Source organism: Aythya ferina (assembly GCF_964211825.1).
Source record: "Aythya ferina genome assembly, chromosome: Z".
NCBI lineage: Eukaryota > Metazoa > Chordata > Aves > Anseriformes > Anatidae > Aythya > Aythya ferina.
Window position 1 is genome coordinate 78,681,298 of NC_140299.1, and position 13,268 is coordinate 78,694,565.

The 13,268-nt window shown below is 36.7% G+C and overlaps 1 protein-coding gene across 2 annotated transcripts in view; it reads right to left on the reverse strand.

The window, feature by feature from the left end:
- The window catches only part of EDIL3 (EGF like repeats and discoidin domains 3), a 268,921-nt gene that overhangs the window by 76,155 nt on the left and 179,498 nt on the right, over positions 1 to 13,268 (reverse strand). For both annotated transcript variants that reach the window (XM_084503482.1, XM_084503481.1), the window contains one exon: positions 4,080 to 4,261. In XM_084503482.1, coding sequence (XP_084359608.1) covers positions 4,080 to 4,261 — 182 coding nt within the window. The remainder of the gene's footprint in view (positions 1 to 4,079; positions 4,262 to 13,268) is intronic.

Consider the following 13,268-nt stretch of genomic DNA (forward strand, 5'->3'; position numbering starts at 1 on the left):
AAATTAGCCATGAACAGAAGAAAAATGAGTTAAGAAATATGAGGTTTGGATGAGTTACTAAATACAAGCTTTGGTTAGTGAAACTGGGAGAAGAACAAATCTACTGTTTAGGCATGGATCTGTAGGTTAGAAATCACTAAAGAGGAGACAGATTTAGAAGGTCCTCTTACAGGTTTTTGTTAGAGATTAGCAGTTCTCATTAAAATATTACCATTACATCACAGGAGAGCAGACCATGGTACAGAGAAACAGTCGTGAGTGGGAAGGAAAATGGTACAAACAGAGAAAATGTGACAAGAAGGAGAAGAGGGATGACTGAAGGTAAGTATGTGAGAGTCAGAATCATAATTTAGGATTTGATCCATTCCACTGAAGCATCTAAAATGACTTTGGATATGGCAGAGAGAGAATACAAACAACAACCCTGCCATGGCCATTTCTATATTGCCTAGAAAAAATATAGTGTGAACTATGTTGAAGGAAAGAACATAGATATGAACTATGTGGAAGGAAGGAGTAGAGATAAAATGGAATCAGAATTAAAAGAAGGAGCATATTTTAAAGCCATGAATGCAAAAGGACAAAAAGGTAAAGAGAAATCAGTGCTCTTTTAACAAGAGAGTTCTGAAAAGGGAAAAAAAAAAAAAAAGAAAAAAAAAAAAAGAATATTAACAGAACAGACAAAGTGACGACAAAGTGACCATTTTGACAGATGGAACAATTCAGGAAATACAGAATTGTGGAAACACAGAAGACCAATGAGATTTATTTATTTTTTTCTCACTGTATTTAAAAACATTAAAAGTCAGTGTTACTTGTAAAGCAGTGAACAATACATATGGGTGTTGTTTTATCAGAGTGTCAACCTATGAGGAGAAACAGAGGTCAGCAGAACTTTAAAAGGGAGATATGACTTACTCTGACTTTAATTTGCTTTCAAAAACATGGTCACTGACCCTTTAAATCACAAGCCAATTACAAGCATTGTAGTGCCATTACTAATTACATGTGGAGAGTGTAAATTTAAAATGGCAATTTCAATTTTCAGGTCATTTAGAGAATGCGGGAAAATGAAATTGCATACTAATTAGTTCATGTGTGTCAGACACCTGAAAGATTAGAGAAAAAAAAACCCTACACTCATTACAAGTGAGTTATAACCAAAGCACTCAAACCTTTCATTTGTCAAGCTGCATATAAATAAAGAAATTAAATGACAAAGAAAATTGATAATGATGGAACAAGGCAAAAATAGGAATGGGCCTTTACATAATCATATTTTGTGGGACTTTGCCCATTATCCAACAGCTTCCTCTAGGATTTATCTAGCATTAGAAACTGTAATAGAGTAACAGGCCACAGCTTCAGGTTCACTGCATTAAATGTTAATTTACATTTCCTAAAAATGTAATTTCTGGTTTCAAAGTTTAGATTTAATTTCTGTCACACTTTCACACTGTTTTTCAAAGTGCCATAATCTGGACCAGCTGCTCCATCTCCCAGACCAACGTAGAGAAGGTCCCCTATGCAGACCCTCTAAATTATGATCCAGGTTGAAGTTGGTGAGACGGTCAAGAAAGTAAAAGTAAGAGTAAGCTGTTGTTAGGAGGACTTCTCCCACAAGAGCAGAAGGGAGTTATCCAGAAACTTAGCAGATCCAAGTAGCCTCACTTTTTGTAAGTTTCCACAATTGCTGAAGAAGCACCTCCCTGGCCATTATGGAAGCTGTGTAATTATAGCATACGGGACTTCTGTGCTCCTCTTCTCTCAGCATAAACTGTTCACCCATACAGGGGTCATATTGCAGTCTTGAAGGACAGGGCTCCAGTGTAAAGGACTACTACACAGTGCATAAGATGTGAGTTTGTGAAGTACTTTATCCTTGCCAAATCAAAACAGGATTTCTCCAGAACACTAAAAATTACTTTTTATCTATAAGTATCATCTCCCTATCAAATTTAGATTTCTCTCTCCAGGTGTTTTAAGGAGAAAAATCATCAGAAAAGGAAAAAAAAATCCTCTTAAGATTTAAACGTGTTTTAATATTGCAATCCCTGAACTCCAAAAAAAAAACAACCACACTTGGAAAGTTCTGTGAAAACTAGAGACCAAAGTTTATTTCTGAGGAAAAATGAGAAGAAAAAGAAAGGAATGCTAGGAGCTTACTACACATTAATCATATCACTTAATTAGCTTTTTAGAGAGTCCTTACATACTAGGGCTGTCAAAATTACAGAATAACCCGCAGGGGATTGGCACTACCTAGATTGGGTCATTAACTCCAAAAAAGGAACATATTTTTCAAACCTCATGCCCTGGGCTGAAATTTGTAGAAATATTTCTCCTTTGGTCCAACCTTCCTTCCAGGTAAGCACAAAGAGAAGACTTCCCTGGGAGCAAAGTCCAAGGCACACATAATTACGGTCTGGGTAGAAACCTGCCCAGCTCTCTGAGAGCTGCCTCAATGACAGGTGCTGGCTTTGCCAAGTACCAACATGGAAGCAACTGGCTGCAGGCAGTCTGCATCCAGGTCACCTTCGACTACAGCCATATCTAAGATGGGACCAGTGCTAAATGATTCTGACTCTTTTCTCCACACATTTTAATAAAACCCACACCCTGTAGCAGCCCCACAAGCTAATGTAACATGGACATTTTTCATTATCTGTTAGCTACATTAGCTTTCCACTCCTGCAAACATAATTCGCAAGTCCCTTTGTGTTATTCTTTCCAGGTCTTTTTCAATATATAAATTTCACAAACTTCCCAACCCCCTCCAGTCAGAAGAAAACTGACTTCAGATATGTTGAAAGACCTTTGTGTTTTCACTCTGCAGTGAATAACAAACAGGAACACAGGCTTCATTTTTCAGAACTGACAAAACCCAGCATTCTCACCACACCAGCTCCAGAGAACTTCATCAAACAGCGCTTTGTGCCTGTTCTCCAAACAAGAAAAATGAACAGGCAATCCTGCACACTTTTCCCCAAACATCTGGGAAACCCTCACAAAAATTGCAAATGGTAGTCAGCATGAAAACTTGAATAAAAATTATGCAATGCACACAAAGGTAGGTAGGTTCGAGAAAAGTGTATCTGACACTTTCAGGAGACATATGGACAGCTCATCTCAGTGCTGGTGGATAAGATGGTCAGGTACTGTCTTCTCCTCTTCCTGTGGCGGGTTCACTGGAAGGGAGGTACCCTATTCACATGTTGACTGTAGTGATTAATATGAATGTTTCTTTCCACGAGTATCTGGCATCACTTTTATTAACAGTTGATGACACTAAAGCTTAGCCTAATTCATATATAATAAAAATGTTACAAAACTAAAGACCTATAGCAATCACTAGGCAATCATTACCTTCATTAAAATACAGCCACAAGATTTTACATTCTACTGCTTCATGAGACTTATACCAAAGTCATTTGCTGCTGGCAGAGAAATCCGGCCCACAAAGGGGGCACTGCCATTTGAACTATTCTAGCCATAACATCCTCAAGCAGGAATGGAAAAATGTGTATTTTCAGCCCTGCAGATATGGTTGAACAACTATTTCAACCTTAATTACAACTGTTCCCGTTACTTCCAGCATGATGCACACAACGCTTAACCTATGTGCACCGAGCAGCTCAGCAGAGAGGACACACAATTCCCGCAGGCTCTGGTACAGCCAAAACCACATTAAAGCAGTCTAGAATTATGCCCAAGGAGTGTGTCAAAGTACCTCCACCAAGAGATACCACTACTAAATGCTACTAACGACCTAATGAGCAAATGTAGCATATGTGGAAAGCTGCTTCCTTGGAAAGAGTCTTTATAAATTTGCTTCTGTGGCTTAAAGTCACAATGGAACATATGTACACTTTTCTTAAAAAAAAAAAAAAAAAGATCTGTGCACTTGCAAAGTTGAGATTATTACTGTTTTGCAACTAAATAGTCCCTTTTAGTCTAGGCTACATTTCTGACAGTGAATAAGAATCTAGCTGTTAGTTTACCACTTGTCTTCATCAGTTTCTTAAGTGACTATGGCAATTGAATCAAGGAGATTTTTTCTCCTCAGCTCCATCTGTTACCTGAATCCACGGCCATCTGTCATTTTCTGCAGCAGTCCAAGCGTTCACAAGACCCTTCTTATTAAGTCGTGCATAGTATGGATACCATTTCTGGAGTCCAAAGAGAGCTCGATGAGTGGATGATGCAGTAATTTGTTGATTTGACACAATTCCTCCTTCTATTCCTAGTGGGCCAGAGCATCCTACGAATGGAAAGAAGAAATGTATGCAACCGAAATTATTTATTTCTCCAAGTCCAAAATGGTTGTAATTACAAACAGCATACAAATAGATCCAGAATATCATGTTAAATACCTTATTAGAAGAGATTTAAAGCACTTAAGTAGCATCTTCTTTTTTTTAAAAAAAAAAAAAAAGAAAGAAAGAAAAAGTACAAAAATATAGTTTGTAAGTAACTATTCCCATTACAAATTTAATGAAATCAGTAAAGATTTCCATTTCTTTTAGTTTGTTCTCTCTGAAGAGCTGTCTGTGCTTTACAGATACCAACATCAAGAAAATGATTCTTTGATTCAAATGCTGAAATAGCCGATAAAAGCAAAATTCTCTAATTTCTGTAAAGTTCCACATTGCTACTCGTGCTATAAAGGTCAGCATTTAGCCAATACTCTTCAACTTGTTATTGCAGTCATCTTTAGAAACACGAATCTATAAATATAGTATGCATTTACTCTGAAAAAAAGTTAAAGGTCTTATGCACCTAATGAGCAAACCACAAATTATGTATTTAACTGTAATGTTTAAATGTTCCTAATTTTAAGAGTGGTATTCAGCCAGAACAGCAGTACTTGTTGATGTAATCTTTCTTAAAGCCATGACATTTTTCATACATATTTTTCTGAAGCCACCCAACTTGGGTACATCAACAATAGCATTCAGTTATTGTAAGCAATCTAAACAGAAAAAAAAAAAAAAAAAAAATTCTTTATATCCAAATGATTGTCAGCCTGCCTACTATTAAATATCACCAACCACTTTCAAGTAAATTTTTTTTTTTTTTTTTTAAATTTGATTCTGATGCACAATATCAAGAGAAGTACACTGCAGGAGTATGAAATGTAGCAGTTCATCTGCTCAGTTGTTCAAAAGATCTGCTGCATGGGTCAACTGCTCCTTGGCAACATTAAACTCAACAGAACAGAGAAGATATTTACTTACACTTTAGTCTTTCTCAGAAGCCTGTCAGTGCATTCACCTTAAGCACTGTCCAGGAATGAACTCTGAAATGGTACTACTATGAAATCCTTACACCATATGGGCAGAAAGTCACAAATGATTTAATTCTTCATTAATTTAAAGGCACAGAGAAGGAGGAGTGACCGGCACAATTTGCTCTTCTCAGCAGAAGCTGAGGCAGGGAGACAGTGCTAGGCAATGCAATCCCTGGGTATTGCGCGTTACTGATAATGGAGACAAATAAAACTAAATTGCAGCTTTAAGTTGTTTACAGAGGAAAGACCATGGGTAAGCAGGTGCTTGGGTTCTGAAAGAAGAAAGTAAAATCCCATGGGTGACTTCCAAATGTGTTACTTCTCAAATGAGAAACCGGCTTTTCTTCCAGGAAAAGCTCAAGTGAAACCTTGGCCCCATTGAAATTAATGACTGACGTGCACCACACCGTACCATAATATCAAGCACATGTGTACCATAATATCAAGCACAGCCCACTAAACTTGCCTAGAGTTTAAAACTGTAGTTTTAGGTTTTTGCATCACATACTTCCCAACAATGAAGGTGATGCAATCAGAACTTGACTAATAACTCTGTTAATGCTACGCAAAATGCAACAAAATGCAGCTCACTCTCCTGCTGCTGTGCCAGATGCATACAAGAGCCAGAAGAAAACAAATTCCTTGTCACCAGTACAGGCAAGTACAATATATGAAGTATTAAAAAAAAAAAACAACAAAAAAAAAACATGTCTGTTGGGAAAGTATAATTTTTCACTGTGTTATCAACTGTTACTTAAAAATTGGAAGACCTATGGAATCTTAACTATGTTTTTGAAATCTGTTCATCTAATTTACTTATTAGGACATCTTCATCATTTCATAATGGAAAAGAAAGCAGACATGTGTCTATATGTATATATATAAACATGAAACTCACAGGGATATACAGGACAGATTCCACCTTGCCATGAAACTCATCACTACAAATAGCAAGTATAGATTGATAAATATTTAAAATTAGAGATTTGGGGAAACAGAAGAGATGTGGAAACAGAAGAGAAGTCTCTAAGAAGAGCTTAAAAAGGCAGTGTAGAGGCATAGCAGGTATTTTCACATGGACGTGGAGCATACAGCTGTATTATGTCTTGTCCTGAGGATGAGGGCCCATGACAGCCCTGCTAGCATTACTCAGTGACCTAACAGGAAAATCATATGCATGAGGACAGGACCCCAGCATGTATCAGGGTCAGTTTTGACTGAGCTGGAGAGTAGGAGTATCTGGCCTTAGCAGATAATTTTCAAAAGCAGAACATTTATTTGCCACCAAGACCCTCAGTCTCCCATAGATGTCCCAAATTTGTCAGAAGAGACAAGGATTTCTAGTTTTTTAGGTGCAGAACTGTGTAAGACTTCAGCTGAAGGCATTCTTGTTCTCATGCTTGGTATGTGTTAAACAGTACTTGAAATATGTGTGAACTTCTTTCAGAAGACATGCAAATATTCTCTTCTACATTGAAGGCAGATAAATTACCAAGTACAACACTTACTGTGCTTTGTCAGCTATATGTCCATATATGGTCAAAGTGTTTACCTTCCCTTAGATTTAAGAGGATTTGATTCCTGAAATCCAAAGCAACTCCCTACCTTCAGGGAATAGGTACTTCATTGTACAAACTTACTTTAATTGCAGTTCCAGTCTTGGTTTATCATGTTTGTCAGTTTTTCAGTGTGAATTAATCCCATATTCATCACTTCTAGAAGTTAAAGATGCTAGTCTTTAAGATACTACATTGGTGTTCAGTCCAAGCATAACAAAATGAGATGTGTAGGAAACAGTAGAATAGGTATTACTTTCTAAACAATATCAGCTCTATAACATAATATGTATGTATGCACTACTAAGATATGTTTTAAGATTTTTTTCTCTGCCATGATATAAATTAGATTATTCTCATTACGTGGGAAATTTCAGTTAAGCCTCATGCTTACAGGTCCATGACTTGCAATACCATCCTACTGCCATGAACATAGCACTGCCGAGAAATTAAGCAACTTTCTAGGCACAGGCCTGGCATATGGACCCTTAGGAAGCCCACCCAAATCTATCTACTCCTGAGATGTTAGATGCATGCATAGTAATGGCTTGTTTTCTTGAGAAGTCTTATCTCAAGCTTGATGACACTGAATTTAATCTTCTGTTTCATAGCCAGGTCAATTGGTACTTCAAGATCTTTATAAAACTCTTCAGTACATTTTAGAAATGCTAATTACATTTCTTAAATTTTCATTTTGCTACCTTGCTCCTCCAAAAGATATTGAACTTCAGTGAAGGTTTTGCTATGACTCTACAAGTAAGCTCTTTCCACAGTTATCACTGCCCATTTACCCATCCTTGTGTTCTTTCTTTTTAATCAGACATTATTCTACAGGAAAACTTTTCAATTTACTTTCTTTTATCAGTTGAAAGGAAATAGTTGAACACATTTTTGTGTTTCAAATACTGCACAGAAAATGGACTTTCTTTACCCATAGGCTCATTAACTTTTTCCAAGTAGGCCAAATAGATTTGTGAGTCATGCTTTCTCCTTACAAAAGGTATAATGAAACTATTACTCTCCAAATTCCCAAGAAATGTACTTTGCCTGAAAACTACCATCTGAATCACCTGCCTCTGGTTCTATCAAGCATGTTTTATCAGTGACTAACTGTTTACAGACTAGCTGCTGTACAAAGATACTCAATTTGGGCCACAAACGGTAATTTAATTTAAGATACCAATTGTTCCTTTTAGTGCTTCATGGCTGTGATATGCTATAGACTTCTAACAATGGAGAAAACAAGCAGAAACAGCCTTTGGAGATTGTCTTTTAAACAAAACTAAGATATGCATGTTTGCAGAACAGGTACAAGCCACATTGGTTTGTTGTTATATCTCTGCTACTATTAAATCAACAATTCATTTAACAAAAAATCATGACAGCTTGGCAAGCTGCAGTCTCCAAGGGAGTGATAATACCACCACAGTGACTGTGCAATTCAGCCTGGTCAACGTCAGTCACCAATTTTATTAGTTAATGTGAACACACTGGGGTATGACAATCAACTTGATAAAAAAAAAAAAAAAAAAAAAGAAAAAAAAAAAGAAAAAAAAGTTAAAAAATCAGGTAGTAGCAATTAAAAAGCTGTGTGACAGGTTGCTGATACAGATTCACAAGGCTGATTTTGTCATCTGGAGCTGTTACTTTTAATGTCATTGAATAGCAAAATACTAACAAGCAATTTTGCTTTTAGTCCTATAGTGGCAATTGTTATTCACTAAATAAAGCTGTATTGATGTTTCTCTAAATCTCATTAAAAAACACAAACCTATGCCCACAATACCCCATTGGCCATGAAGAAGACACAGTGCAAAACTATACCACAAAGTAGGTACATGTTTTATAATGGATCCATTGAAAGATGGCAAAAGTCAACAACTCCACAGAAGAAATTAAGGATTCATTTATATCTTTTCAGTTCTTTGGAGATCTTCCCACCAACCCATCTGAAGATGGAATGGCTATAAAACTCCCTCGAATGTTCCTTTTATAATCTCAGGCATAACCAGGTCTGAAATGCAACATAATATTTTGCACCACAAAGCAAGTAACATTTAGTCCAGATGTCCAGATTTCACTTGTACACCTGGGGTATATGGTTCAACAAGGCCCCCAGATAAAAGATGAGAAGATGAGTTCCGTGTTTATACCCTAGTCTCTTAATAAATAAATAAATAAATAAATAAATAAATATATATCCCTAGCTTAACAAAAATACTAAATGCAAAAGGAAATATGACCTTTAGCATATTGGCATCTCTAAACTCATAAAGAAGAATAGGCAGATATGTCATTGATTCCTGCTCTTAACAGGGAAGGAGAAACCAATTCAAGATAAAAAATTAGTACTTGTAGGAGATAAGAAGCAGAAAGCACTGGGTAAACATGTTACTTGAGTATATTTAATTTGGATGACTACATTTATGTCAGTCCACAAATTAAGAAAAACCTCCAAATGGTTTAAAAATTACTTGAAAATGTGAAGATTATGCCTCTATAAACAGAAGAAAAAGATTTCTTGTTATTGACAATGAAGCATGTCTGATTTTGCAGCATGAATATATAGCTTTCATTTTCTCTGTTGGTTTCTCTCTAGCTAACGTCATCAAAACAAACAGATGCAAATTTGAAGGCATGCAGAAAACAAATCTGCTTTAGACATCTGCAATCCTGTCTATCTCCAAGCTCCTCATTTTCTGGAATGAGATTACTCTGGCTGTACTTAGCACAGCACGGTAATTGTGCCGAACACAAACCCTGACAATGGGATTACAGATGACCTCTGATATTGCAGTAATTAATGCCAATACACGCATCAAATCCCCACCAAGCAATCTAGGCTTCATCCTCCTGTTTCTTCGTGTTGTTCCCCATGCCATCCATACCTCTCTTCCTGGTTTGTTCTGTTTCTTCAGGTTTTAATGAGTTTATTTTTATAGGAGCTGGTTAGATAGATATGGACAACCATTCGGTGGTCTGCCACCGAAGCGCCATCCATGTGCTATGTTCTCACAGGGCTTGTTTTTTTCACAACTTCACAACATGATAAAATCCTTTATTTTTTTGTTTTGTTGTGTGTTTTTTTTTTTTTTTTTTTGCTTTGTTTTGTTTTGTTTTTGTTTTTGTTTGTTTAAACACATAAGGTGTTTTTGTGCAGTGGTGGATGTGAGACACAGCTTCCCTTCCTATGAGAGGTGTCAGCAGACCCTCTCACGGATTCAGGAACATGACAGTCTCCAGAGGCCAACTTCACCTTGTACAGTTTCACACAGAGGTTTTGTCTCTCTGAAAATACACATCTCCCCATGCCGGCCAGCAGCCCCAGGGTGGGATTCACATCACTCTGATAGACACCCAGAGGGATTTTCTACACTGACCCAGCTCTGGGAAAACTGACACTTCCAGCATAGTGCAGGAGCTCATGGAGATGCTGGCTCAGGCACTGAAAGAAGATTAGCTTTTTAAATGTGTATATATATATCTATATATATATACATATATATATATACATATACATATATATAGATATATATATGATGCTGTGTCTGAAATGGAGGCTTGTTAGTCAGGGAATAATTTGCTTTACTCTAGTTTGGAGAATTTTTCATTCTGCTGTTTGCACAGAATGGATACCTTTGTAAATTCCCTGTGCAAAACCCAGGGATTAATGTCTGGGGAATTACCACATATGACCTTGTTAAAGAGGGAACCTATCCAACAGGAATACAATTAAAGGAAAATACAACTTCTGATATACAAAGTCCCTAAGCAGCCAGAAGCTGGGGAAATGTGATGGGAGAATGACCAGTTAGTGCTTGTCCATTTTGTCATGCTCTTTTACTTAGTGTTCACTTCATCTCACCATCCAAGGCAGGACTGTTGGACTTTATTCTGAGCAAACATGTTTAGTATTAAACTCAACAAGAAAGGTATATCTAAAATCTCTTATCTGCAAAGCTGTAGACAGAAAAAATATATGTATTTTTAGTACTGCTCCATAAAGAGCTGCTTTGTACTGAACTCAGAAACATTAATGGCATTAATAGCATCCCTAGGCACATTCAAGATGCTTTTAATGGAACTGGCCTGGAAAGCAAACTTCCACAATGAAGCCACACTGTTTACGGATCCCTGTTATAAAAAAATAAGGTTTCAGATGACCTGGAAAAACCTCTATCCCAAAACACATAAACTAAATCCATGTAATTCCCAACAAATGTTTTCTGAATGCATTCCACAACCCTATATTCAGTGTTTGACTGCTGTCCAGCTTGAATCTTCCCTGCTCTGTCTTACTATTTCTTGTCCTAACCCCACAAGCATGGACAGCAATGTACTGTTCGGGCAGCAGACTTTGCTCTATCTGACAGCATGTCCCCTGCCTGCTTTCACTGTTCTTTGTTCTACCTGGGGGTGCCGAACAGCCATGATGTATGCCAAACACACAGTCGAACTCAAGGAGAGAAAGCCCATGGCTCTCCTCGCCTACAAGTTATTGGGATGAATGGAGATTTAACCCAAAATCCAGAGAGGAGTTTAGAAACTAGAAAAGCAATGAGGTTGTACTGGGTCTGGCTTTACTTCTTCCCCTCCTCATCTAAGGAGGGGGAGTGAGAGAGTGGTTGTGGTGTTTAGCTGCCTAGCACGGTATAACCACCACAGAGGTGAATCTTGACAATATTGCATGTGGCCAACGTTCAGCCACAGCAGAAAATTACCATCACTCCATTGTGATTTCAGAAAGGACATGCCATCTAAACACCAAAACTAATTTTTTTCCTCTGAGCTTATACCATTAATTATTCAAAAGTTACAGCATTCAACAGTTCAGTGATATGCATTACATTTATTCTATTTTGTTTTCAAGCAGAAATATGACTTTTGTGAAAAAAAAAATAAACTTATAAGTTATGTTGCAGTAAGGAGTATGGGGAATTTAGTTTCTCAAATTAATCTGCTGATCTCTTGTTTAGAAACATATTAATCTTTAGGTGGAAAATGATTTTTAAATTTCAAGTTGGCACTGTGAAAAATGACATTTTTACCATGTTTGGGTAGTGACATTAACCATTTTATATAACATAGCCAATTAAACACTACTAAGATTAATCTGAATAAAATAGAAATTATGAAGTAGCATTAAAAACAGCAACAACAACAAAAAGAACTTTCACAAAAATTAAACTACATATGATCTTGAGGTCTCTTCCAACCTAGAAAATTCTGTGATTCTGTGATTTATCCTAGAAGATAAATTCATATAAACTTTCAGGTCGCGCTACAAAGTAATTGACATATGGTCATACTTTCACAAATAATGAATGGCAGATACAGAAACCATAGCCCCTAACACTGTACAAAAATAATTGTTTTTTTCTATTGCAGACTGAAAAGATATGTAATTCCAAGTTCTATTTACAAATCCCAAGGATTTTTGTGGATCTGGACTTAGGCAGCTGTACTTGGAGGAGACTTGTGCAATCGTGGAACTATCTCCTTTGCTTCTAGTCACTGTAAATGGTTATGGCACAGCACAGCTAATCTAAGCATAATTTAAGCATTTAAAAAATAAAATTATCAACCCAATTGCATTTCAAAATAAACCCTTTCATTTGCTAATGAACCCTGTGCAATCCATGCACTTTTCTCCCTTTCACAGGTGCAGATTGAAATATTTCTTTGAAGAATACAAGAAAACTCAGTAGTTTTCCAGCTATACTAGTAAATTTGCTAATCAGACATGGCATTCTGCAGAAGTTCAGCGTGATTTCAGTGTGATTACAGAAAATTGTTTTCAGATTTCCCTGGTTTTATATTCACTTTTATCTGTCTTGAATAACATGCACGTTTTTCTTTGATTGTTTGCTTGATTGTCTATGGAGTATGTACCACATACATAAAAACATATATATAGCACACGTATTATATTGTGTTGTAACCCCTTCTCCTCCTAAATCCATTCCAAATGAGATACTTTTTTTTTCAGTCACATTTGTACTAGACCAACTAGCAATTTCTATAAATAGGGTGGATAATCTTATCTTAAACTAGAAGTATTAAAATTTCCAGTAGTTTTCATAACTCCTGGGAAAAAAAGAAAAATCAAGCTAAAGAATATTCACACCACTGCTGCGAAATGAGGTTCACTACTTGGAAAGCTCACATTCTGCCCATCTTCTAGAGTAACCTGCTGACACAGATGCACACTCTTACAGTCATGCTGGCTTGGTGGGAATGGTAATTTCACAGGTGCTAATTGAACAGGAAATCTCATTGATTTCCTTTATAACTTTTGATAAATCCTATCAGTAGTGGTGAAATATCTGGATTCTGACTAGCTGACTGTTTTGAAGTCTGAACAGGTTCTCTGAAATAGTTACAGGAACCAGATGCTGATACTATTTTATTTTTAACAATTA